The sequence below is a fragment of the Scardinius erythrophthalmus genome, assembly GCF_964197995.2.
Source record: "Scardinius erythrophthalmus genome assembly, chromosome: 9".
Taxonomy (NCBI): Eukaryota; Metazoa; Chordata; class Actinopteri; order Cypriniformes; family Leuciscidae; genus Scardinius; species Scardinius erythrophthalmus.
In genome coordinates, this window is record NC_138229.1 from 30,836,329 (window position 1) to 30,859,513 (window position 23,185).

Below are 23,185 nucleotides of genomic sequence, written 5' to 3' on the forward strand. Positions count from 1 at the left end.
ATAGTTAGAATCACGTGTTGACAAATCATGCTTTTGGACATTTTTAAAATACTCCCATATGCAATATAAGTGTACTTACATGACATCCAGAAAACTACCATTTATTTACTGTGTTCAAAGAACATGAAGTCCTACAAGAGAAAAACAATATCAGATTATTCACTATGCTGAAACACACAGAGCCGATAGAGGAAGTTTAGAAAACGTCTCAGGTTACGACTGTAACCCTTGTTCCCTGAGAAGGGAACGAGACACTGCGTTGACTACGACACTTTGGGGAACATCCTTGGCGTAATGCATCTGAAGTATGAATGAAACTAATCCAATCCTGATTGGACATAAATCTTGAGAGCTCTGACAGAGCAGAGCAAATGAAGTATTTCTTCATCCGCCATCAGGTGAAGCAGAGGATGAAAAGCCTGCAGAACCATATGCCGTGCCACATTAGATGGCACTTTAGGCACATAGCCTGGCCTAGGATGCAAGATAGTCTTAATGTCACCTGGAGCAAACTCCAGGCACCCATGAGATATAGAGAGCACCTGCAGGTCTCCTACTCTCCTCAGAGAAGTAATGGCTAATAAAAAAAGCTACCTTGAGGGAAGGTTCTTGGCCTCAGCTGACTCCAGAGGTTCGAAGGGGGCCTTGACCAGCCCTTCGAGAACCACTGCCAGGTCCCATGTAGGAACTCTGGTACGAGCCACAGGTCTCAACCTCTGAGCCCCACGGAGGAAACTTACGACCAGCTGATGTCTCCCCAGGGGCCCATCACCCAGAGGAGCATGGAAAGCCGTAATGACAGCCACGTACAGCTTGAGTGTGGGTAGGGCAAGACCAGCTGAGAGGCGATCTTGGAGGAGCTCCAGCACTGAAGCCAACCAGGCAGTTAACTGGGTCCACCTCACGCTCTCTACACTCACCAATGGAAAAACATTCCACTTTAGACCGTACAATCTCCTCGTGGAAGGAGCTCTGGAACTGAGTATGGTCTCAACCACTCCAGCCGACAGGCCAGCCTCTAGGTACCGAGCCCCTCAGGGGCCAGGCCCAAAGTTTCCACAGGTCTGGTCGAGGGTGAATATTGAGCCCCCGGCCAGTGGAAGCAGGTCCCTCCTCAGAGGGATCTGCCAAGTCTGGCCTGCCAGGAGTAAAACGATGTCTGAAAACCATACCCGGGCCGGCCAGTATGGGGCAACTAGAAGTAGGCTGATCCCGTCTTAACAACGGACCCTCTCCAGAACTCCCGGGAGCAGAGCAATAGGGGGAAAAGCGTCAGCTGAATGGTTGAGATCACATCTGTACCATGGCATCCAAACCCAATGGAGCTGGATGGATGAGAGAACACCACAGTGGACAGTGGGACGTCCCTCAAGACACAAACAAATCCACTTCCACTGGGCCGAACCTCTTGCATTTCGACTTCACCACCTCGGTGTGAAGTCTCCATTCCCCGGGCCTCAGCCCCTGCCTCGACAGGATGTCTGCTCTCTGATTTTGTTCCCCTGGGACGTGATTTGCTCTGAGAGATAACAGTTTCCCCTGGGACCATGGGATGATCTGATGTGCCAATCTGAATAGAGGGCGCAATCTCAGAACCCCCTGATGAATCGACGACACATTGTCTGCGTGGTGACCCCTGAGGTCTGGGAGGAAGCTCCTCAGAACACTGCCATCCATGACTCGCCCCAGCCATGAGGGAGACATCTGTTGAAGCGGCTTTCCAACGACATGACGCTCCCAGCACGGGGCCTTGGGACAGAAACCAAGCTTTTTTCCACATAGATAGGGAACGCAGGCTTCTGCATGTAACCCTGATCATGCGGAATTGGATACCCCTCAGGGAAAACCACCACCACTGCAGGGCCCTCATGTGCAGCAGGCCGAATGGAATGATGTTGGACGCTGCTGCCATTTTTTTACAGTAATGGCTTGGCCTAGCTTTATACTGTTTACCATGGCAAGGATGGACTCGATTCGTGCAGGAGACAATTGTGCCAGCATTGTGACCGATTCCCACACCACTCCCAGGAACGTGGTTCTCTGGGCTGGTGCCAACACGCTTTATTTCGACTCCCTGACGAAGGCTTGTATGCCGAAACGCGTCTGAGTTTTTAAAGGTTTATGATGACCAAGCCATAAAATAAAGGCTTTTTAATTTTTCTTAAAGAGAGTGCATTGGAGTTTCCTAATTTGTTCTATATTATGATTATCCCATCCAAAGAACATTTTGAGTCCTGGAAGCGCTCCTCTACAGACATTTGATGACGCTTTATTTCGTGTTGAGTCTCAACCCCAGGCTCTGAATGTGGGCAAGGACGACATCTCGATGCCGAACTGCCAGCTCTTGTGACTGGGCAATAATAAGCCAGTCGTCGATATAATTTTGCACCCTGATACCCTGAAGCCTCAGCGGAGCTAGACCTGCATCCATGCATTTGGTAAACGTGCGAGGGGAGAGAGCTATACCCCAAAAGCGAACCTCAGGAACTTCCTGTGAGATGGAAGGATGGATATGTGGAAGTATGCGTCCCTTAGATCTATCGTGATAAACCAATCCTCAGATTTGATCTGACTCATGATGATGGGAATAGTGAGCATCTTGAACCTGCATCTCCTCAGAGTGATGCAACCCTCCATCCTTTTTGGAAACTATGAAGTAGCGGCTGTAGAGCCTGGACTCCCTGTCCGGCGGAGGAACACACTTTGTGGCCTCCTTTACCAGCAGGGAGTTTACTTCCTGTTCCAATACCCAACCCTGCACTGGGTCGACTGCAGTCCACACCAAACCGTTGAATTTCGGTGGGCGGAATCGAACTGCAGCCTGTAACCCTTCTCTATTGTGCGCAGGACCCATGGAGAAATATTTGGCAGGTCTTGCCATGCTTTGAAATATTCTACTAAGGGAACCAGCCTCTCGAGACTGATTTAAGGTATTATTCAAGATTCGTTCTCGATTCCCTGAAGTGGCTCTCTGACAGGGTTTGGTCGAAACGATTCTCAATGTGCGGACGCGAGCACTGCCTGGCCGCAAGCCTGTGGGGCAGACAGAGCAGCGTGCGTTCACTGGAAACGTCTCGGTTACATATGTTACGTCGGATGACGACGAATGGGGTTTAGCTTAGAAAGCCTGTCATCTTCGAGTATATAAAATGAGCCAATGGCAATAAAAATGCCATGGGTCTGCGGAATTTGCATAGCGTATCTCCGCCCCACCCTGGGGGTATATAAGGAAGTGCGCTGGCAACATGCAGATATGTCTTCGCTAAGGAGCCGAGACTGAACTCAGGCGTTTCCAGCGGTACAGCGGAAGTGGCAGGGAGACATAACGTCTCCGTTCCCTACTCAGGGAACGAGGGTTACGTACGTAACCGAGACGTTCCCTTTCGTTGTCACTCCAAGTTACGTCGGATGATGACGAATGGGGTTCCCAGTGTAATCACGCCACCTCTCAACTGTCTTCCAGTGCCCTGCGTAAGTCTGAGCTCCCTGTCGTGAGACTGGCACGGACGAAGGACTCCTACTTAACACAGGAATACCAAGGTACACTGGGAAGCATATCTCAGTGGAAATATGCAATTATGCCCAACCCGAAGGGGGGGACTTGGAATACACATATGACCCAAAGGAACTGCATATGGAGAATCACTGGGGTGTCCAGCCGCAGGTGGAATATTTCAACCCCAGGGGTGGCAAGGTGGCTTGCCAAGGGAAAGACACATGCTCAAAGAGGCTTACAGTGGAAATACACATGTGGGGGTCGCCCAGAGGGGAACCATGCACATGGAGGCACCTAGCCAAGCGCGAAAGCTGCCAGTGGCATAACTCTGACGTCAACAGTGCTGGAGGAGACTCAGGGCTTATGAGGCTCACCTGAGGAAATATCGCACGTATCCCGTCCGTGGAGAGGAATGGCGAGCAAGCGAAGACACCTGAGCAGAATCTAGCACCGGCTAGTTGAAGCGAGTACATGAGAAGAAACTGGCTCTACTTGGGCAGCGCTTGCAGGTTCACCTCCTGATCTCGAAAGGGTGTGGTGGGAACCTTGGGCACATATCCAGGCCGGGGTCTCAGGATCACGTGAGAGTTAGCCAGCCCGAACTCCAGGCACGCTTCGTCAGCTGAAAATGCCTGCAGGTCCCCTACCCTCTTGATGGAGGCCAATGCAACCAGGAGCGCTGTCTTCATTGACAGGAACTTAAGCTCCACTGATTGCAGAGGCTCAAAGGGAGCACTCTGCAGGGCAGTTAAAACCACTGAGAGGTCCCAAGAGGGTACGAGGGGAGGACGAGGAGGATTCAGTCTCCTGGCTCCCCTCAGGAACCTGACGATCAGGTCGTGCTTTCCCAAGGACTTACCATCAACTGCGTCGTGATGTGCGGCAATGGCGGCAACGTACACTTTCAGGGTGGAGGAAGACAGCCTTCACTCCAACCCTTCTTGAGGGAAGGAAAGCACGACACTGATGGGGCATTTCGTGGGTTCTAGATTTTTAGAGGAACACCAGTTGACGAAGAGGTTCCACTTCAACGCATAGAGATGTCTCGTGGACGATGCTCTAGCGGAAGTGATGGTAGCCACCACCGCTGGTGGTAGGGTACTCAAACCTACCTCGTCCCGTCCAGGAGCCACACGTGGAGGTTCCAAGATCGGGACGAGGGTGCCATAAGGTGCCCCGTCCCTGAGAAAGCAGGTCCTTCCTCAGGGGAATTGGCCAGGGAGGTGCTGTCGCGAGGAGTACTAGTTCTGGGAACCAGGTGCGGTTGTGCCAATACGGGGCAACCAAAATTACCTGCTCCTAGTCCTCCCTGATCTTGCGCAAGGTCTGCGCAAGAAGGCTCACTGGGGGAAATGCATACTTGTGAAGGCCCCGCGGCCAGCTGTGCACCAGTGCATCCGTGCCGAGCGTGCCCTCAGTCAGGGAATAAAACAGGTCGCAATGGGACGAGTCGTGGGAGGCAAACAGATCTACCTGTGCGTCCCCGAACTGATCCCAAATCAGCTGGACCGTCTGGGGATGGAGTCTCCATTCTCCAGCGAGAGGCCGAAGCCGAGACAGCTCGTCGGCCTCCTGGTTCAGGTCTCCCGGGATATAAATGGCTCGAAGCGACCTCAGATGCTTCTGACTCCATATGAGGAGGTGGCGGGCGAGTTGCGACATACAGCAGGAGCGTAGACCACCTTGACGGTTGATGTACGCTACTGTGGCGGTATTGTCTGATCGGACTAGTACGTGTTGACCCCTGAGCAACGCACAAAAGCGGTGCCAGGCAAGGCGTACAGCCAGCAACTCGAGGCAATTGACATGCCAAAGGCGCTGGGGTCCTGTCCAGGAGCCCGCGGCAGCATGTCCATTGCACATGGCACCCCAACCCGTGGCGGAGGCATCTGTTGATACAACAACATGCCTTGAAACCTCGTTCTAAGGGAACTACGGCCCGTAGAAAATTGAGGTTCGACCACAGGGAGAAGGTCTGGCGGCAGGTCGGAGTCACTGGGACTCGGAGCGTGCCGTTTTGCCATGCCCACCTTGGGACTCCATCGCAAAGCCAAAGCTGAAGCGGTCTTATATAAAGCAAACCAAGCGGCGTTACTGCGGCTGCGGATGCCATATGCCCCAGGAGCCTCTGAAAACTTTTCAGTGGGACCGCACTCCTGCCCTCGAACTGACGAAGGCAAGTCAGCAGTGCGCACGCTCGCTCGTAAGCTGCGCGCACATGGCGATCGAGTCGATCTCCATACCGAGAAAAGAGATCCTCTGCACGGGGCAGAGTTTGCTCTTCTCCCAGTTGACCCGAAGGCCCAGACGAGCTAGGTGCCGGAGCACAAGGTCCCTGTGTTCGCAAACCTGGTCTCGAGAGTGAGCTAGGATCAGCCAGTCGTCAAGATGCAAACCCCGTGTTCGCATAGGGGAATAAGGGCTGCCTCGACGACCTTCGTGAAGACGCGAGGAGACAGGGCTAGCCCGAAAGGGAGAACCGCGTACTGTATGCCTGTCCCTCGAAAGCAAACCGTAGAAACAGTCTGTGTCGAGGAAAAATACTTATCAAACTTATCGAAAATGCGTTAATCCGTGAGCATCTTGAACGGCATCCTCTTTTTTTTGAAGGGAGCGGTTCAAGACACGCAGGTCCAGGATTTGTCGTAACCCACCGGATTTCTTCGGTACAATAAAGTAGGGGCTGTAAAACCCAGACTTCATTTCGGCTGGAGGGACCGTCTCGATTGCACCCTTCGCCAGTAGGTTAGCGACCTCCGCTCTCATGACAGGGGCACTGCCACCGGCCATAGTGAGCGGATTCCCCTGAGACGAAGAGGAGACCACGCAAACTGAATCACGTAGCCGAGCCTGATGGTTCTCGCGACCCGGCAGGACAGTCCGGAAAGCTCTAGCCAGGCCTCCAGAAACTGCGCCAGCGGGGTTATTCGAACCACAGACGTACCGTTGGGGGTGCAGCGAGGCGGAATGACCAGCCCAGGCGAGGGTGGCATAGTGGCCCTGTGTGGGACATTAACCGCGTCCTGCCAGAGGAGGCCAGGGGAGGACCAGCGTCCCACGGGGGCGTGCTCTGGCAGGGGTCTGGCGACAGAGGGGGATGAGAGGAGCGTGGCCCGAGGGTGGCGCATGCTGTCATCCACAGCCTCTTGGGGCTCAGAGAAAGAGCATTAGTTCTTTTGTAGAGATCTTCCCCCAGCCCTCCAGCGGGGGAAGGAGTGTTCCTGCTACCAGCTCCTGAAGAACTGAGCCCTAACTCCAAGCTGCCTGTCTCAGGTTTGTGCTGCTCAGCTAGGTGTTAGCCGGCTAAGGGGCAGAGACAGGCGGTGCCAGCCTCCAGCGACCTCCTTGTGCTCAGGCCAGTGAAGGCTCGAGGGGAGGAGCCGCAAGGAGGCGGCATCGGCGGGAAGCAGACTAAGCAGACCACACCGATGGATGACCGTCAGTGCAGAAGCCTCAGTCTGCTTCTGGATTGATTGAAGACTGTTGGGCGCAGTCCTCAACCACCCCGCCGACCAGGCTGCCCGCCTCAAGGGTGCTGCTTAGGCTGGTGTGGCAGTCTAAGGGGCGGAGACGGGCAGCGCCACCCTCCTGCGGCTTCCTCCTGCTCAGGTCAGGTGCAGGCCCGAGGGGAGCAGCCGCATGGAGGAGGGCTTGGCAGGAAGCAGACTGAGGAGGCCGCACGGATGGATGACCATAGGTGCCAGACCCGAGTCTGCTTCAGGTGGTCGAAGCCACACTGCCAAAGAGCCCAGCCCGGGACATGGGGAAGTTGAGAAAATTAATTCTCAGACCGCCCCACATCAACCTGGCTAAGCCCATGTCTGGACCACATTAGTAGGCATCACCTGACCCAGGATCACGCAGGTACCGATATCGCCTGAGCGAAGTCAGTAGTGTGCGTGGCGGAACAACCAGGCCTGGCATGGGAGGCCTAGTGTCCCAGGAAGGGGCCGTGGTTAGAGTTTCCGCGTTCTGTCAGGGTTGGCCAGGGAAGGACTAGCATTCCACTGCGGCCGGTTCAGACAGAACTCCCGGGACAGCACTGCATTGAAGGTGCAGGCGACACACAGCACTGCACGACTGTGTCACGATAGTGACAGAGAACATACAGACCATGATCGCTGCACGATCGAAGCAGCGAAGGCCGAGAACGCTCGCGGGCCGCAAAAAGTCACGTGGACTCTCGCGGAGCGGAGGCGTCCTAATGCACATCCGGACGAAGCCTACAGCACTCGGGGGAGGGCAGCGCCACTCCAACCGATGCTTTCAGCTGTCCGGGAAAGCATGGCTGACAGCTCTGAATCAGTCCTGGCAACGATGGCACTCCCGTGGGAGGCAACGCAGCCGAACTTCATTTCCAGAGGAAACAAGCCCGCCTTGTGATGCTGTGAGTGACATGAGATCATCTGCCGGAGCCCCGAATAAAACACTGGGTCCCCGAAGGAAACCAGGCATATACAGAAGCTCTACGGTTTGCAATGTGGAGTGGGGTGTGGCCCGAGGAATGACTCGTCGGTTGTTGTGCCACACCGTAACCCTCAGACCACCCTGGCCACCAGCCAAAGTATCCCCTCTCGAGGAAGAGATAAATTGGGGTGTGGCAGAGGGGACTCTACTCACAGACAGATCATTGAGTCTCGATCTATAAACATCGCGATGGTCATGTTCCCGCAAAGAAAACATGACTCATCCATGAGCTCTGCCAAGCGTGATTAAGCCCAACACGCGAAACAGCGCTCGCGACCGTTAGGCAGATGTGCACACACATCCAGGAAACAGAAATACACAGGCGAACCGTCTTTAAAAAGACGTGCCGCGTGCAGCTCTTTTAGAGATTGGAAAAGCTCAACAGAGTGCCGAAACGCCCAGGGAGAAAACACACTCACTGTCGGCAGATCACTGCACAGACCAGCAGCAGGAAATGCGATCTCGCTGGAATCCGCTGTCACACCAACACTCTGAAGAGCCGCTCGTCTCGAAGAGATTTGAGATGACATTCAAAAGGCTTGTGGAGTGAAGTACTGAACTTGGCTCCGAAGCGAAAACATATCTGCATGTTGCCAGCGCACTTCCTTATATACCCCCAGGGTGGGGCGGAGATACGCTATGCAAATTCCGCAGACCCATGGCATTTTTATTGCCATTGGCTCGTTTTATATACTCGAAGATGATAGGCTTTCTAAGCGAAACCCCATTCGTCTTCATCCGACGTAACTCAGAGTGACAACGAAAGGGAACCAATGTGTCCCGGAGCACACTTAACGGCGGGATACAGACATCGATTTCCTCTTTCGGATTCGTTCTCGACACCCTGAAGCGGAGGACCGGCAGGGAATAATCGCACTCAAACAGTTTTATTTCACAGATCACGTGTGTCCCTTTTATTGCAGACCCGTAATCTACACACTGCCCTGGCAAACGCGAGTTTCTAGTTGTTAAAAATATATTTGGCTTTCATCTCTCGAGAAGAAATTCAACGGCCGCGAGGCTGAAACACCCGAAAACGCACGGCTGTGTGCTTCGAGATATTTCTCAATGAACACAGCCAGCACACTCAGGAGCTGACTGTGCATGCCTCACACCCACAGAGAATCTTTATTGCAGATTAGACCCGTAATCTACGTGCTGCCTCTGCAAACACGAGATCCGGACCACTAGATTCTGTATTGCAATGCAGAACTTATGGGACAAACAATACCAAATAGGACAGACAGTTTGACACAGAGCGCTTGCTAACTGTTGTGTGCCGATGTCCCTTTGTAGCTTCTGTGTATGCAGTCACATGTTACATCATGACACAGCACCAACCAGGATTGGATTAGTTTCATTCATACTTCAGATGTGTTATGCTAAGGGCGTTCCCCAAAGTGTCGTAGTCGACGCAGTTCGAGTTCCCTCAAAAGGCACCCTCAAAAGGCAAAACAAGAAACATGGTGATATGCGATAATGCCTTATTTTTGCTTACTATGAGAAAACATGCTCCAAAAAGAACAGCTTTAATCTTCACATCCAGATCCATAGGAAAGGAGATTCCAAAATTGTCTGCGTCAGTGAAAGCTTCTCTCACCATACCGGCCCACTGTTTAGAGATTCTGCCCACCGTTGCTGACTCATCCATTGACAAAACCTATTTAGATGCAAATAAATAACTATTTATAATCATGCAAAATGGTGCAAGAGAATGTTAAGTCAAATGATCAAACTATTATCAATATTTCAGTCTTATATAGTTCATACCTCAAAGTTCACATCAGAGCAGCATTTGACGAGGCAGAACGGCCCCACGATCTTCAGAACTGCTTCTCTTTTCTCATTCTGTACGGTAAACTTGGGAATAAAAGGATGCCAATTCTGGATCACGTATCCAATCGGGTTGCCTGGTGGAGATTGGATTTCAAGCTATGAGGCAGACAAAAGACACATCAGCAGCAATTGGAGCAGTTTAGGCATAACTATACTTAAAATATAGTAGATCTTATTATTCACAACTAATAGGTGGCGTTTAAGCTGTTAATTCAATCACAGACATGACAGTTGATGGTGGCATTGCTGTGTACCCATCATGCAACACATCGGTCCTGCAATAGTCAAGGTGATTTAAACATTTAACAGATAACTTCCTCACAGTTAAACATGACATGCACAGGCTGGCTGTTGATTCAGCAATGTTGTGATAACAATTTAAGAGTGTCCATGAGTGTTCAAAAATGTTAAGTGAGAAATATATTTTACACATATAATAAATCATTAATATCATAAAATCATGATATTAATTTTTTTTGGTAAGTCCCACATGATATTTTACAACTCAACCAGAACTAACCTTGCCTTTTTCATAAAAAGGTTGAATTGTCTGATTTTTTATTAAATTTTTTTCCTGCACATTGGTCTCACCACATAACTTTGATTTGTTGGACTCTGTTTTCAATATTTCAATCATTTAATTTTAATGAGGCTTTTTTTCTTCTTCTTCAGTTGCATCCCCTTTATACAGGGAAAATAGATATTAAAGATGAAATACAATAGACTATTTAAAAAATAAATAAAAATCACAATTACCAAGTGCATCGGTTCCCCTTCGTTACGGGGAACTCCCGCTGCGTCGAAACGCTACGGGGAATGCCTTCGGCATGCGCTATCTGAAGTCACTATACAACTATCCCAATCTGGATTGGTGCGCGTCATCGTGCGTCATGACGTCACATGTGACGGTGACCCGGACGCTATATAAGGGTCACAGGAACAAGGAAAGACAGCTTCTGTTCTTCAGCAGCGCTCTGTGTTACTGTTTGTTCTATTTGGTGTTGTCTGTCTATTTGAAAGAGTTTATTATGGCGGAAAAGAGATTTCAACAGTGTGTACCTCCTTGCCCACGTTTTCTTTGTGAAGGAGATACTCATGCTCTTTGTGTGGTTTGTTTGGGAATGGAGCATGCTCGGGCAGCACTTGAGGGTGCTGCCTGTGAGCATTGTGAAAAGTTGCCCCTAAGAAAGCTCCGTTCCCGCCTGGCTCTATTCGATAAAGAGTCAGGTCAACCACGTGCTCCCTGTGGATCAGGACCCGCGTCTGCTGAGGCAGCGCGGCGACTGCATTCATGGGGATCACAAAAGGATTTAGCAATGGATGTTGAGACGACTGAGGTCCTTTCTCAACATCCCAATGCTGAATCCATCTGTCCCGCTCAGGGTTCGGGAGCCCGCGCTGCGGCTTCTCCCGTCCCCGAAACGGACCCGATGCTTCACTTATCTAGCTCTGAGGAGTTAGATATTGTGGGTGTTGAGGCAGAGGAATGTGTGACACCGCCATCCCATTCCCCTGCTTTTGAGGAGCTGCTGGATGTTGTGACTAGAGCGGTGGCCAAGTTAAATATCGAATGGCCACCGCAGGTGCAGGAAACGGCCGTTAAAAGCAAGATGGATGAACGTTTCCTGCAGACCTGGTCACAACCTCCACGCCGTAGTCTGCCATTTTTCCATGATCTTCACACCGAGGTGTCGAGGACATGGAATAAACCCTTCTCCTCCCGTATTTCCGGTCCCAATACGCACATATATTCTGATATAATGGGAGCGAGGGAGATGGGTTATGGGACGATGCCGCGGGTGGAGGAGACTTTCGCCTCTCATCTCTCTCCCGACGCGGCATCGTCTCTGCAGGCTCCGGCGCTCCCCACCAAGCCCTGCCGTACAACATCAGCTTTGGTGGGGAAGGCATATATGGCGGCGGGTCAGGCTGGTAGCTGCCTGCACACTATGGGGCTGCTTCAGGCATACCAGGCTGACCTGCTAAAGGAAGTGGATGAGAGAGGGGAAGTCTCCTACGACGATGTTCGAGAACTTCGTCGTGCGGTAGACGTGTCTCTCCGTGCCACCAAGGAGACGGCCCGTGCTATCGGCCGCTCTATGGCAGCACTGGTGGCTACGGAGAGGCACCTGTGGCTGACGCTAGCGGGTATCGGCGACAAGGACAGGGCTTGTCTGCTCGATGCCCCCCTCTCTCCTCGTGGCCTCTTCGGCGACGGCGTTAATAATGTCGTCGAGAGGTTTCAGGAGACGAGGAGGCAGTCAGCCGCATTCAAACAGCTGATTCCCCGCCGTCATCCCAAACCTCGCGAGCCTGCCGCCAGGGGGCAGTCTCGCGAGGGCGCCGCCTCCAGCTCCTCTCACATCCAGCAGCAGAAGGAGAGTGTTGCCTCCAGGGTACCCCCGCAAAAGGCCTGGTTCCGGAGGCAACTCGCTCGGTCGAAAGCCCCGGCTCAGAAGGCGGATCTGAGGACCGTCATTCAGGGCAGGAAGGCTTCGGCCAAGAGGCCATGACGGGATCCGCAGGCCTCAGAGGGTGTCCCCCTCCGTGTGACAATTTTAAAACTTCGCTCCACGGAGCCCTCAGGAAATCGATGTAACCAGACTCTGGTTACACCCATTTCTAACGAATGTACGGCACTATCAAAAACCCTGTCTCATTCGACCCTCTTGAGGTCTGCTGAAAAAGAGAAGAAAAAGATTCAGTTACGTCCTGCCAGTAAACTGCTTCAGGTCACTGTAAAATCTGCTTTATCACCTGAGACTAGCCCAGAAAGACTCATCCCGCTTTCAGATTATTTAGACGCCTGGAAAGGCCTTCCGAATATATCGAAATGGGTTCTGGATATAGTTAAGAAGGGTTATAGGATCCAATTTAAAATTCAACCACCTCATTTTCAGGGGGTGTTGCCCACTTTGGTTCCTGCCGATCAAAGCCAGGTGATGGAAGATGAAGTTAATTCCCTTTTAGCAAAGGAGGCGATAGAGGTTGTCCCCGTTCGGGAGAGGGAATTCGGTTTTTATAGCCGGTACTTCATTGTTCCTAAAAAGGATGGTGGACTTCGTCCTATAATAGATCTTAGGGTTCTGAACAAATCTCTGAGGAGATTTAAGTTCAAGATGCTTACTATACCTAATATCGTTCAACAAATTAGATCCGAGGACTGGTTTGTGACGATAGATCTTAAGGATGCTTATTTTCATATTTCCATCATTCCTTATCATAGGAAGTTCCTTAGATTTGCTTTTGGGGGAAAAGCTTATCAATATAGGGTTCTTCCTTTCGGCCTAGCCTTATCTCCTCGCACGTTCACGAAACGTATGGATGCAGCCCTTGCTCCATTGAGACTTCAGGGGATTCGCATTCTTAATTATATAGATGATTGGCTAATTCTTGCAGAGTCAGAGAGCCTGGCAATCCAACATCGAGATGTTGTTTTGCGTCATCTTCAGTGCTTGGGATTAAGACTCAATGTTAAGAAGAGTTCCTTGTGTCCCCAGCAAAGAACAACATTCCTGGGGACAGAAAGGGATTCGCAAGCCATGCGAGTCCAACTAACTCAAACTCGTATCGAGAGTATCTTAACTGAGGTCAAGACGATTAGGATAGGTCAGGCCATCACTGTAAAACGATTCCAAAGAGTTTTGGGCCTTATGGCAGCCGCTTCAGTGGTAATTCCCTTCGGCTTGCTCCATATGAGGGCCCTGCAGTGGTGGCTCAGGACCAGGGGGTTTTCCCCGAGGGGTAACCCCTTCCGCACGATTAGAGTTACGTCCAGGTGCCTACGTGCACTAGTCAGTTGGAAAGATGTTCGGTTCCTGTCTCAAGGCCAGGTGTTGGGAACTTCGGGTCACAGAAAAATTCTGACCACGGATGCTTCCCGCACTGGCTGGGGTGCGGTTATGGAGGGCCGTTTCACCCGGGGCGTCTGGGAAGACCGCCATCTTTCTCGACATATTAATTTCCTCGAGATGATGGCAGTGTTTTTCGCCTTTAGGCATTTTCTCCCAGATCTCAGAGGCCATCATGTCCTGGTTAGGTCTGATAATGTATCTGTGGTCTCTTATATCAACCATCAGGGGGGCTTGAGGTCTCGACCTCTGTGTAAGTTAGCCCATCATATATTACTGTGGTCTAAGGACAAATTTCTCTCTGTGAGATCCATGTATATACCTGGGGTTGAGAATGTGGGAGCGGACACCCTGTCGAGGCAGGGGCCGGGGCCCGGGGAATGGAGGCTTCACCCTGAGGTGGTGAAGCTCATTTGGGAGAGATTTGGCCAGGCGGAGGTGGATTTATTCGCTTCTCATGAGAATTCTCATTGCCCGCTCTGGTTCTCTCTTTTGCACCCTGCGCCTTTGGGCCTGGATGCTATGGTACAGACGTGGCCGAGGCGACGTCTGTACGCCTTTCCCCCGGTGTCTTTGCTCCCTGGAGTTCTGGAAAGAGTAAGGAGGTATGGAGTAGATATTATTCTTGTAGCTCCATTCTGGCCGACTCGGATTTGGTTTTCCGACCTGGTTAGTCTCCTGGCAGGCTCCCCATGGCAGTTACCAATTAGGGGAGATCTGTTGACTCAGGCGGCGGGCTCTTTATTTCACCCGCGTCCTGAAGATTGGAATCTTTGGGTCTGGCCCTTGAGGGGGTTTAGATCGCTTTAGTTCTAATTTCTTCTGGAACTCCTGGCTATGCAGGATAATTTAAGGGAGGGTGAACCCAGTGTTTACTGCCCATTGGCTTCAGTACGGGAATTTCTACACCCTTCCGGGACCTCTCATCCATGTTCAGAGCCTCTATGGCGCATTCTGCCTCCGTATGCTCTGGGGGTGGGCACGTGGGACCGTCCCATAACCTCCATTTGATCCTGTAGCTTCTTAGATGAATCCTGTTGTTGCAGGCTGACAGGTGACCCCTGGCCCCTGTCGGCACTGCAGGGTATTTTGGAATTATAAGCTTTCTCTCATCCCCGGTCTCTATAAGACCGGAGGCTTTTAATTTGTGACAGGTATTTATCCTCTGTTGCATGGACGGTGCAAGAGAGCCTGGTTTTTGGGCTTCCAAAGAAAGGAGTTTTCCCTTTAGACGGGTTAGGAGTTGAAGGAGGGACCTGCTTAGGTTATACAGGTCATATTTCAATTTTGAAGTTGCTGAGGCATCTTTCCCTTACCACACCAAATAAGGATTATGATTCTTAGTCTAATGGGATTTTGTCAACTCCTGGCGTAGCGCCTCTGAGTGTGCCAGATGTTTCACACCAGGGGCGCCTGTTCTCGGTGGGGGCTAGCTGGTACTCGTTCCCCGTAGCGTTTCGACGCAGCGGGAGTTCCCCGTAACGAAGGGGAACATCTCGGGTTACTGGATGTAACCCTGGTTCCCCGAGAGAGGGGAACGAGACGCTGCGTCCCTTCTCCCCACCTTCGGGGCGCCCCGAGAGCAGCTGCTTTGAACCTTGTCGAAGCTGTCATTTCCTTGTTCCTGTGACCCTTATATAGCGTCCGGGTCACCGTCACATGTGACGTCATGACGCACGATGACGCGCACCAATCCAGATTGGGATAGTTGTATAGTGACTTCATATTTCCATCATTCCTTATCATAGGAAGTTCCTTAGATTTGCTTTTGGGGGAAAAGCTTATCAATATAGGGTTCTTCCTTTCAGCCTAGCCTTATCTCCTCGCACGTTCACGAAATGTATGGATGCAGCCCTTGCTCCATTGAGACTTCAGGGGATTCGCATTCTTAATTATATAGATGATTGGCTAATTCTTGCAGAGTCAGAGAGCCTGGCAATCCAACATCGAGATGTTGTTTTGCGTCATCTTCAGTGCTTGGGATTAAGACTCAATGTTAAGAAGAGTTCCTTGTGTCCCCAGCAAAGAACAACATTCCTGGGGACAGAGTGGGATTCGCAAGCCATGCGAGTCCAACTAACTCAAACTCGTATCGAGAGTATCTTAACTGAGGTCAAGACGATTAGGATAGGTCAGGCCATCACTGTAAAACGATTCCAAAGAGTTTTGGGCCTTATGGCAGCCGCTTCAGTGGTAATTCCCTTCGGCTTGCTCCATATGAGGGCCCTGCAGTGGTGGCTCAGGACCAGGGGGTTTTCCCCGAGGGGTAACCCCTTCCGCACGATTAGAGTTACGTCCAGGTGCCTACGTGCACTAGTCAGTTGGAAAGATGTTCAGTTCCTGTCTCAAGGCCAGGTGTTGGGAACTTCGGGTCACAGAAAAATTCTGACCACGGATGCTTCCCGCACTGGCTGGGGTGCGGTTATGGAGGGCCGTTTCACCCGGGGCGTCTGGGAAGACCGCCATCTTTCTCGACATATTAATTTCCTCGAGATGATGGCAGTGTTTTTCGCCTTTAGGCATTTTCTCCCAGATCTCAGAGGCCATCATGTCCTGGTTAGGTCTGATAATGTATCTGTGGTCTCTTATATCAACCATCAGGGGGGCTTGAGGTCTCGACCTCTGTGTAAGTTAGCCCATCATATATTACTGTGGTCTAAGGACAAATTTCTCTCTGTGAGATCCATGTATATACCTGGGGTTGAGAATGTGGGAGCGGACACCCTGTCGAGGCAGGGGCCGGGGCCCGGGGAATGGAGGCTTCACCCTGAGGTGGTGAAGCTCATTTGGGAGAGATTTGGCCAGGCGGAGGTGGATTTATTCGCTTCTCATGAGAATTCTCATTGCCCGCTCTGGTTCTCTCTTTTGCACCCTGCGCCTTTGGGCCTGGATGCTATGGTACAGACGTGGCCGAGGCGACGTCTGTACGCCTTTCCCCCGGTGTCTTTGCTCCCTGGAGTTCTGGAAAGAGTAAGGAGGTATGGAGTAGATATTATTCTTGTAGCTCCATTCTGGCCGACTCGGATTTGGTTTTCCGACCTGGTTAGTCTCCTGGCAGGCTCCCCATGGCAGTTACCAATTAGGGGAGATCTGTTGACTCAGGCGGCGGGCTCTTTATTTCACCCGCGTCCTGAAGATTGGAATCTTTGGGTCTGGCCCTTGAGGGGGTTTAGATCGCTTTAGTTCTAATTTCTTCTGGAACTCCTGGCTATGCAGGATAATTTAAGGGAGGGTGAACCCAGTGTTTACTGCCCATTGGCTTCAGTACGGGAATTTCTACACCCTTCCGGGACCTCTCATCCATGTTCAGAGCCTCTATGGCGCATTCTGCCTCCGTATGCTCTGGGGGTGGGCACGTACGACCGTCCCATAACCTCCATTTGATCCTTTAGCTTCTTAGATGAATCCTGTTGTTGCAGGCTGACAGGTGACCCCTGGCCCCTGTCGGCACTGCAGGGTATTTTGGAATTATAAGCTTTCTCTCATCCCCGGTCTCTATAAGACCGGAGGCTTTTAATTTGTGACAGGTATTTATCCTCTGTTGCATGGACGGTGCAAGAGAGCCTGGTTTTTGGGCTTCCAAAGAAAGGAGTTTTCCCTTTAGACGGGTTAGGAGTTGAAGGAGGGACCTGCTTAGGTTATACAGGTCATATTTCAATTTTGAAGTTGCTGAGGCATCTTTCCCTTACCACACCAAATAAGGATTATGATTCTTAGTCTAATGGGATTTTGTCAACTCCTGGCGTAGCGCCTCTGAGTGTGCCAGATGTTTCACACCAGGGGCGCCTGTTCTCGGTGGGGGCTAGCTGGTACTCGTTCCCCGTAGCGTTTCGACGCAGCGGGAGTTCCCCGTAACGAAGGGGAACGTCTCGGGTTACTGGATGTAACCCTGGTTCCCCGAGAGAGGGGAACGAGACGCTGCGTCCCTTCTCCCCACCTTCGGGGCGCCCCGAGAGCAGCTGCTTTGAACCTTGTCGAAGCTGTCATTTCCTTGTTCCTGTGACCCTTATATAGCGTCCGGGTCACCGTCACATGTGACGTCATGACGCACGATGACGCGCACCAATCCAGATTGGGATAGTTGTATAGTGACTTCAGATAGCGCATGCCGAAGGCATTCCCCGTAGCGTTTCGACGCAGCGTCTCGTTCCCCTCTCTCGGGGAACCAGGGTTACATCCAGTAACCCGAGACGTTTTCTTGCTTTAATATTAAGCTACTATAGCAACATTTTAGTTAAGGACAGTCTGAGACACAAAGTCACATTGTGATTGGCCCATTTGACACACAAGCTTCCCGTGCCCGAAGGATGCAGCTCTACTGAGTAGGCTAAAGGTATGATAAAATATTTTTAGGTATGATAATATATTAAGAGGGCGAGAAAATTGGTCATAGTTAGTTGATTATTTCACTTTATAATTTTTCACCACTTGCAGTTCAGGCTGATCTAACTTATCATAAAATTATGCATCTGTTAAATGGATCACATATCACAATGTTTTCACAATAGATCACAATAGTAAAGCAGACGCAATTAATTACTTTTATTTTGAATATTTTGGCCTAGGCAATTTTCCTTTTTGTTTTATGTAATATTTGTCAATGCTCTGCCATCTGTATTCTCTCAGTAGCTTTTAGTTTAATAGCTGTAGTAGCGACAGGTTTGTTTACGGTCCAACAAAATACTTGAATGGGCCACATCTGTTTTTGTTCTAGCTGGAGATACTCCACGTTACATCAACCCCTTTTGTTACTTCAGATACCCCCTCTTCAGTGCTCCACTGGAGCTAGCTCTGCTCTGCCCTGATTTTATTTTATTTATTTTTCAAATCAATTTTGAAAGATTAATTTCATTCAGCAAGGATTCATTTAATCATTCAATTGATATATAGTGACAGTAAATACATTTATAATATTACAGAAAAAAAATATCTGAAAAAATATAGTCTTCTGAACTTTGAATCACAGTTTCCACAAAAAGTAAGCCGTTTTTAATTTGACATTGATAATAAATAATTAATAATAAATGTTTATTGAGCAGCAAATCAGCATATTATAATGATTTCTGAAGGATCATGTGACACTGAAGACTGGAGTAATGATGCTGAAATTATGCTTTTGACATCACAGGAATAAATTACATTTTACAATATATTAAAATTAAAAGTTATTTTCAATTATAATAATATTTGACACTATTGCTGTTTACAATATCTTTTTTTTAAATTAATATAGCCTTGTTGAGCATAAAAGACTTTAAAAAATTTGAACTGTAGATTGTAAAAGTGTTTACAGGAACTTAAGCTCAAATGATTGTAAAGGCTCAAAGAGAGCTCTCTGCAGGGCAGATAGAACCACTGCGAGGTCCCAAGAGGGTAAGAGAGGAGAGCAAGGAGGATTTAGTCTCCTTGTTCCTCTAAGGAACCTGATGACCTGGTAATGTTTCCCCAGAGACTTACCTTCAAATGTGTCGTGATGTGCGGCGATAGCAGAAACATACATTTTAAGGGTGAAGGGAGACAGCCTTCGCTCCAACCCATCTTGCAGGAAGGAAAGCACGACACTGAACGGGCATTTTCTGCCGTCTTCTCGGCAAGAAGAGCACCAGGTGACGAATAGGTTCCACTTCAACGCATAGGCATGTCGAGTAGACACAGCCCTAGTGGAAGTGATGGTAGCCATCACCTGTGGTGGTAGGGTACTCAAACCTGCCTCGGTCTGTCCAGAAGCCACACATGTAGGTTCCATAGATCGGGTCGAGGTTGCCAGAGGGTGCCCCATCTCTGAGAAAGGAGGTCCTTCCTCAGAGGAATTGGCCATGGAGGTGCTGTCGTGAGGAGTTCTAGTTCAGAGAACCAGGTCCGGGTGGACCAATGAGGCGCAACCAATATGACCTGCTCCTCGTCCTCCCTGATCTTGCACAAAGTTCATGCAAGAAGGCTCACTGGGGGAAATATATACCTGCGGAGGCCCCGTGGCCACCAGTGCATCCATGCCGAGCGTGCCCTCGTCAGGGAGTAAAACAGGCTGCAATGGGAAGAGTCGTGGGAGGCAAACACATCTACCTGTGCATCGCCAAACTGTTCCCAAATCAGCTAAACCGTCTGGGGATGGAGTCTCCATTCATTCAGTGGCTGAAACCGTGAGAGCACGTCGGCTGCATGGTTCAGGTCTCTCGGGATAAAAATGGCTCAAAGTGACCTCAGATGCTTCTGATTCCATAGAAAACCGTAGAAACAGTCTGACGAGGAAGGATGGAGACATGAAAGTAGGCGTCCTTCAGGTCGATCGCTGCAAACCAATACACCGGACGAACACATTCGGAGATGCGTTTCGCTGTCAACATCTTGAACGGAAGCCTGTGAAGGGATCAAGATGCACAGGTCCAGGATTGGCCGAACCCACCGGTTTTCTTGGGTACAATGAAGTAGGGGCTGTAGAAGCCAGACTACATTTTGGCTGAAGGGACAATCTTGATTAGTAGCCAGTAGGGTGGCCACCGATCATGGTATAGCAGACTCCACAGAATCGGGGAGGAGACTGTGCAAACTGAATCACATACAAACTGGGTCATGGGAACCACAGACGTACACTCGATGGGGCAACGAGGTGGAATGACCAGCCTAGACGTGGGAGGCGTAGCGTGTGGGGGCACGGTCATAAGCTGCGTCATGACAGAGTAGGCCCGGGAAGGACCAGCGTTCCACGGAGGCCTGCTCTGACAGGGGTCTGGCGACAGAGGGGGACGACTGGAGAGGCAGAGCGTCGCACACTGCCATCCACAGCCTCTTGGGGCTCAGAGGAAGGGGCATCAGTTCTTTGAAAACAAAAGATTCTCCCCGGCCATCCACTGGCTCCTGAAAAGAACTGAGCCCTAACTCCAAAATGCCCATCTCAGGAATGCTGCTTAGCCTGGCGTTTGGCCGACTTAGGGGCGGAGATGGGAGGAGTACGTCAGAGTATGTCGCCCGGAAGCAGACTAAGGAAATCGCACGGACGGATAACCGCTGGAGCAGAAGGGCGTTAGTCTGCTATTGGGTGGTTTAAAACTGTTGGGCACAGTCCTCAACCACACCGCCGAAGAGCCCAGCCTGGAACATGGGGGAGGTGAGAAAATCACATCAACCTGGTTGAGCTCTAATGGTGATCCTGGACCACACATGTGGACATCACCTGGCCCAGGGATCATGCAGTGACTAACGTCACCCGTAGAGCGAGGTCGGTATAGTCCGCAGCAGAACAACCTGCCCGGAGCTGGGAGACATAGCGTCCCGACGTGGGATCGTGGTCAAGTTCCCGCGGCCTGCTCTGACAGAAGTCTCAGGTCAGCACTGCCCTCATGCATGTCCACGCCATCGAGGGCAGTGAAGTCGGAGGCTGGATCTGACCCGGCTAACACTGGCACTCCCAAGGGAGGCAACGCAGTCGAATCCCCAGTTCCAGAGGAATCAAGCCCGCCTTGTGATGCTATGAGAGACATGACATCAGGTAGACAGATATGAGCTTGGTAGACAGATAACAATTATATGTGTAGACATTAAAAATTATAATTAATGTTTTTTTTATTAGGGTGTAACGATATGGCTTACTTGATTTTGTCAAGTAAGACATATTCCTGGATCAACATATTTTGTTGATCCTGGAATAACATTCCTGTCCCAAAATTTATTCCTTACCCTATCCCTACCCCTAAACCTAACCCCACCCATAACTTTTCCCTAAAATCAGAAGGAAATGATAGGCGAATAACACTGATGTTGAACCATCTCACCCTGGTTCTAAGCCTAAACTTGACATAAACTGTAAACTTGTCCCTCAAATCTGATTGGTTGATTGGAAAGTTGTTCCAGGATCAACAAAGATGTTGATCCAGAAACATGTGGTACTTGGTGAAATCACATTCACCGTAACGATCTATCGCAATCTATCCTTGTCCCTCTTCTTTGCAATTTGTTCATCGGAACGTCGTCTCTTTGGTCGTGTGTCGGCCATAATTCAAACTTCCCTCTTCATGTGTACGCGCAATAACCCCCCAAACTCCACCCTCAAATACTGCTTGCCAGTTATTGGCTGGAACACTGTTTGTTGTGTTTTGTGGTACGGATGAGTAAACGCGTTTCTCTTCCTCAGTTAACAGTACAGATTAAACATGGACACGTTATGTTAAAAGACAGTATACTTACTGAAAGGCATCATAACTTGTGTAATCAATCGATCAGTGTTTCAGCAGCGGAAAGACGCTAAGAAAACGTCTTAGTTTTTCTTAGTTTGTCACATAGCCTTATATTTACCTCAGGCAAGTCATTCAGTGCCCACAGCTTGTTGGTTCCTAAATGAACTCTTGCACTAAATAAATGCACTATACTAGCCTATATAATATATTTTACTTAACATGTTAATGATTGATATCTTGATTATTTAATGTAGCCTATGTTTTAAATATCTGTCATGAAAATGACAGCAACTGTGTAAATATTTATATTTCAATAACAAATTAGAGTAGAAAACATAAGTTAATGAGAAAACTGCCTTATGTGCAGTTTACATGTTTTCATACAATGTGTTAAGTGTTGATTATTATATCTAAAAATAAATAGTATCTGAAATTAGGCTAAAAGTCTAGGCTCTGTTGTTAACCTTTAAGGTTATAGTAGCCTAACGTGTGGGCTCCCTATAGTTTACAGCATTAGCAGATCTTTTTTTTTTTATCCTTGTGAAAAGTTTAATTGTAATTTAATTAAAGACAAAGACAGAATTTGTTCATTAAACCACTGTAAAAAAAGAAAAAAGAAGCAATTTTAGCTTTCTAAACCCCCCACCCCACCGAACCGAACCGAACCGAGATGTCAAAACCATGGGGCGTACCGAACCGTCAGTTTTGTGTATCGTTACACCCCTAGTATTTTGGTAACCAAATGTTGACAGGTATGGCTGCCTCTGCTTGTCCTGAGTCTGAGGCTTCCTACGCAGTAAACTAAACACATTAACCAACAATGACATTGATTTTACCATATCAATCCGAGCACGGATGCGATGATGAAACATTGAAAGAACTAGTTTTTCAACCCGAACCTCCATCGCAAGGACGACTCGAGCAGGACATTTCTCTGAGATACACTATATTTATCAGTTTGAGGTACATAACAGTTTCATTATGAGATGTTGCAGCTGTAATTCCTCACCATCAGCATTAACAAGTGTATTTCCATCAACAAAACAATTATTTTACTTGTACTTATTTACTTACCGAGTATTTTACTAATTTATTGCAGTGAACATGTGGAAACTGTTTCAATAACAGTGCATTCATTAGCCGAGCTCTAGCGTGAATGACTGGTGTAACATAAACGTTGGTAAAACAAATCTTGCTCCATGCTTAAATCTTTACTCAAAGTAGTGAGAACGACAGACAATCTGCATTAATAGACACAGTTTTAGGTAATAGTGACCCACAACTGATTAGCAGAAGTATTTCAGTAAGACAGTAATAATGGAAACTCACCTAAAGGATTTTTAGGAACATCATACTAATACTGT

General features: G+C 49.4%; 1 protein-coding gene across 1 annotated transcript in view; it reads right to left on the reverse strand.

Annotated features, from left to right (window-relative positions):
• The window catches only part of LOC308696085 (phospholipid scramblase 1-like), a 34,223-nt gene that overhangs the window by 596 nt on the left and 10,442 nt on the right, over nt 1-23,185 (reverse strand). The window contains exons 8-10 of the mRNA XM_081374458.1: nt 9,734-9,895; nt 9,462-9,623; nt 80-131 (exon numbers count right to left, since the gene is read on the reverse strand). Of these exons, the coding sequence (XP_081230584.1) occupies nt 102-131; nt 9,462-9,623; nt 9,734-9,895 (354 nt within the window). The 3' untranslated portion in view covers nt 80-101. The remainder of the gene's footprint in view (nt 1-79; nt 132-9,461; nt 9,624-9,733; nt 9,896-23,185) is intronic.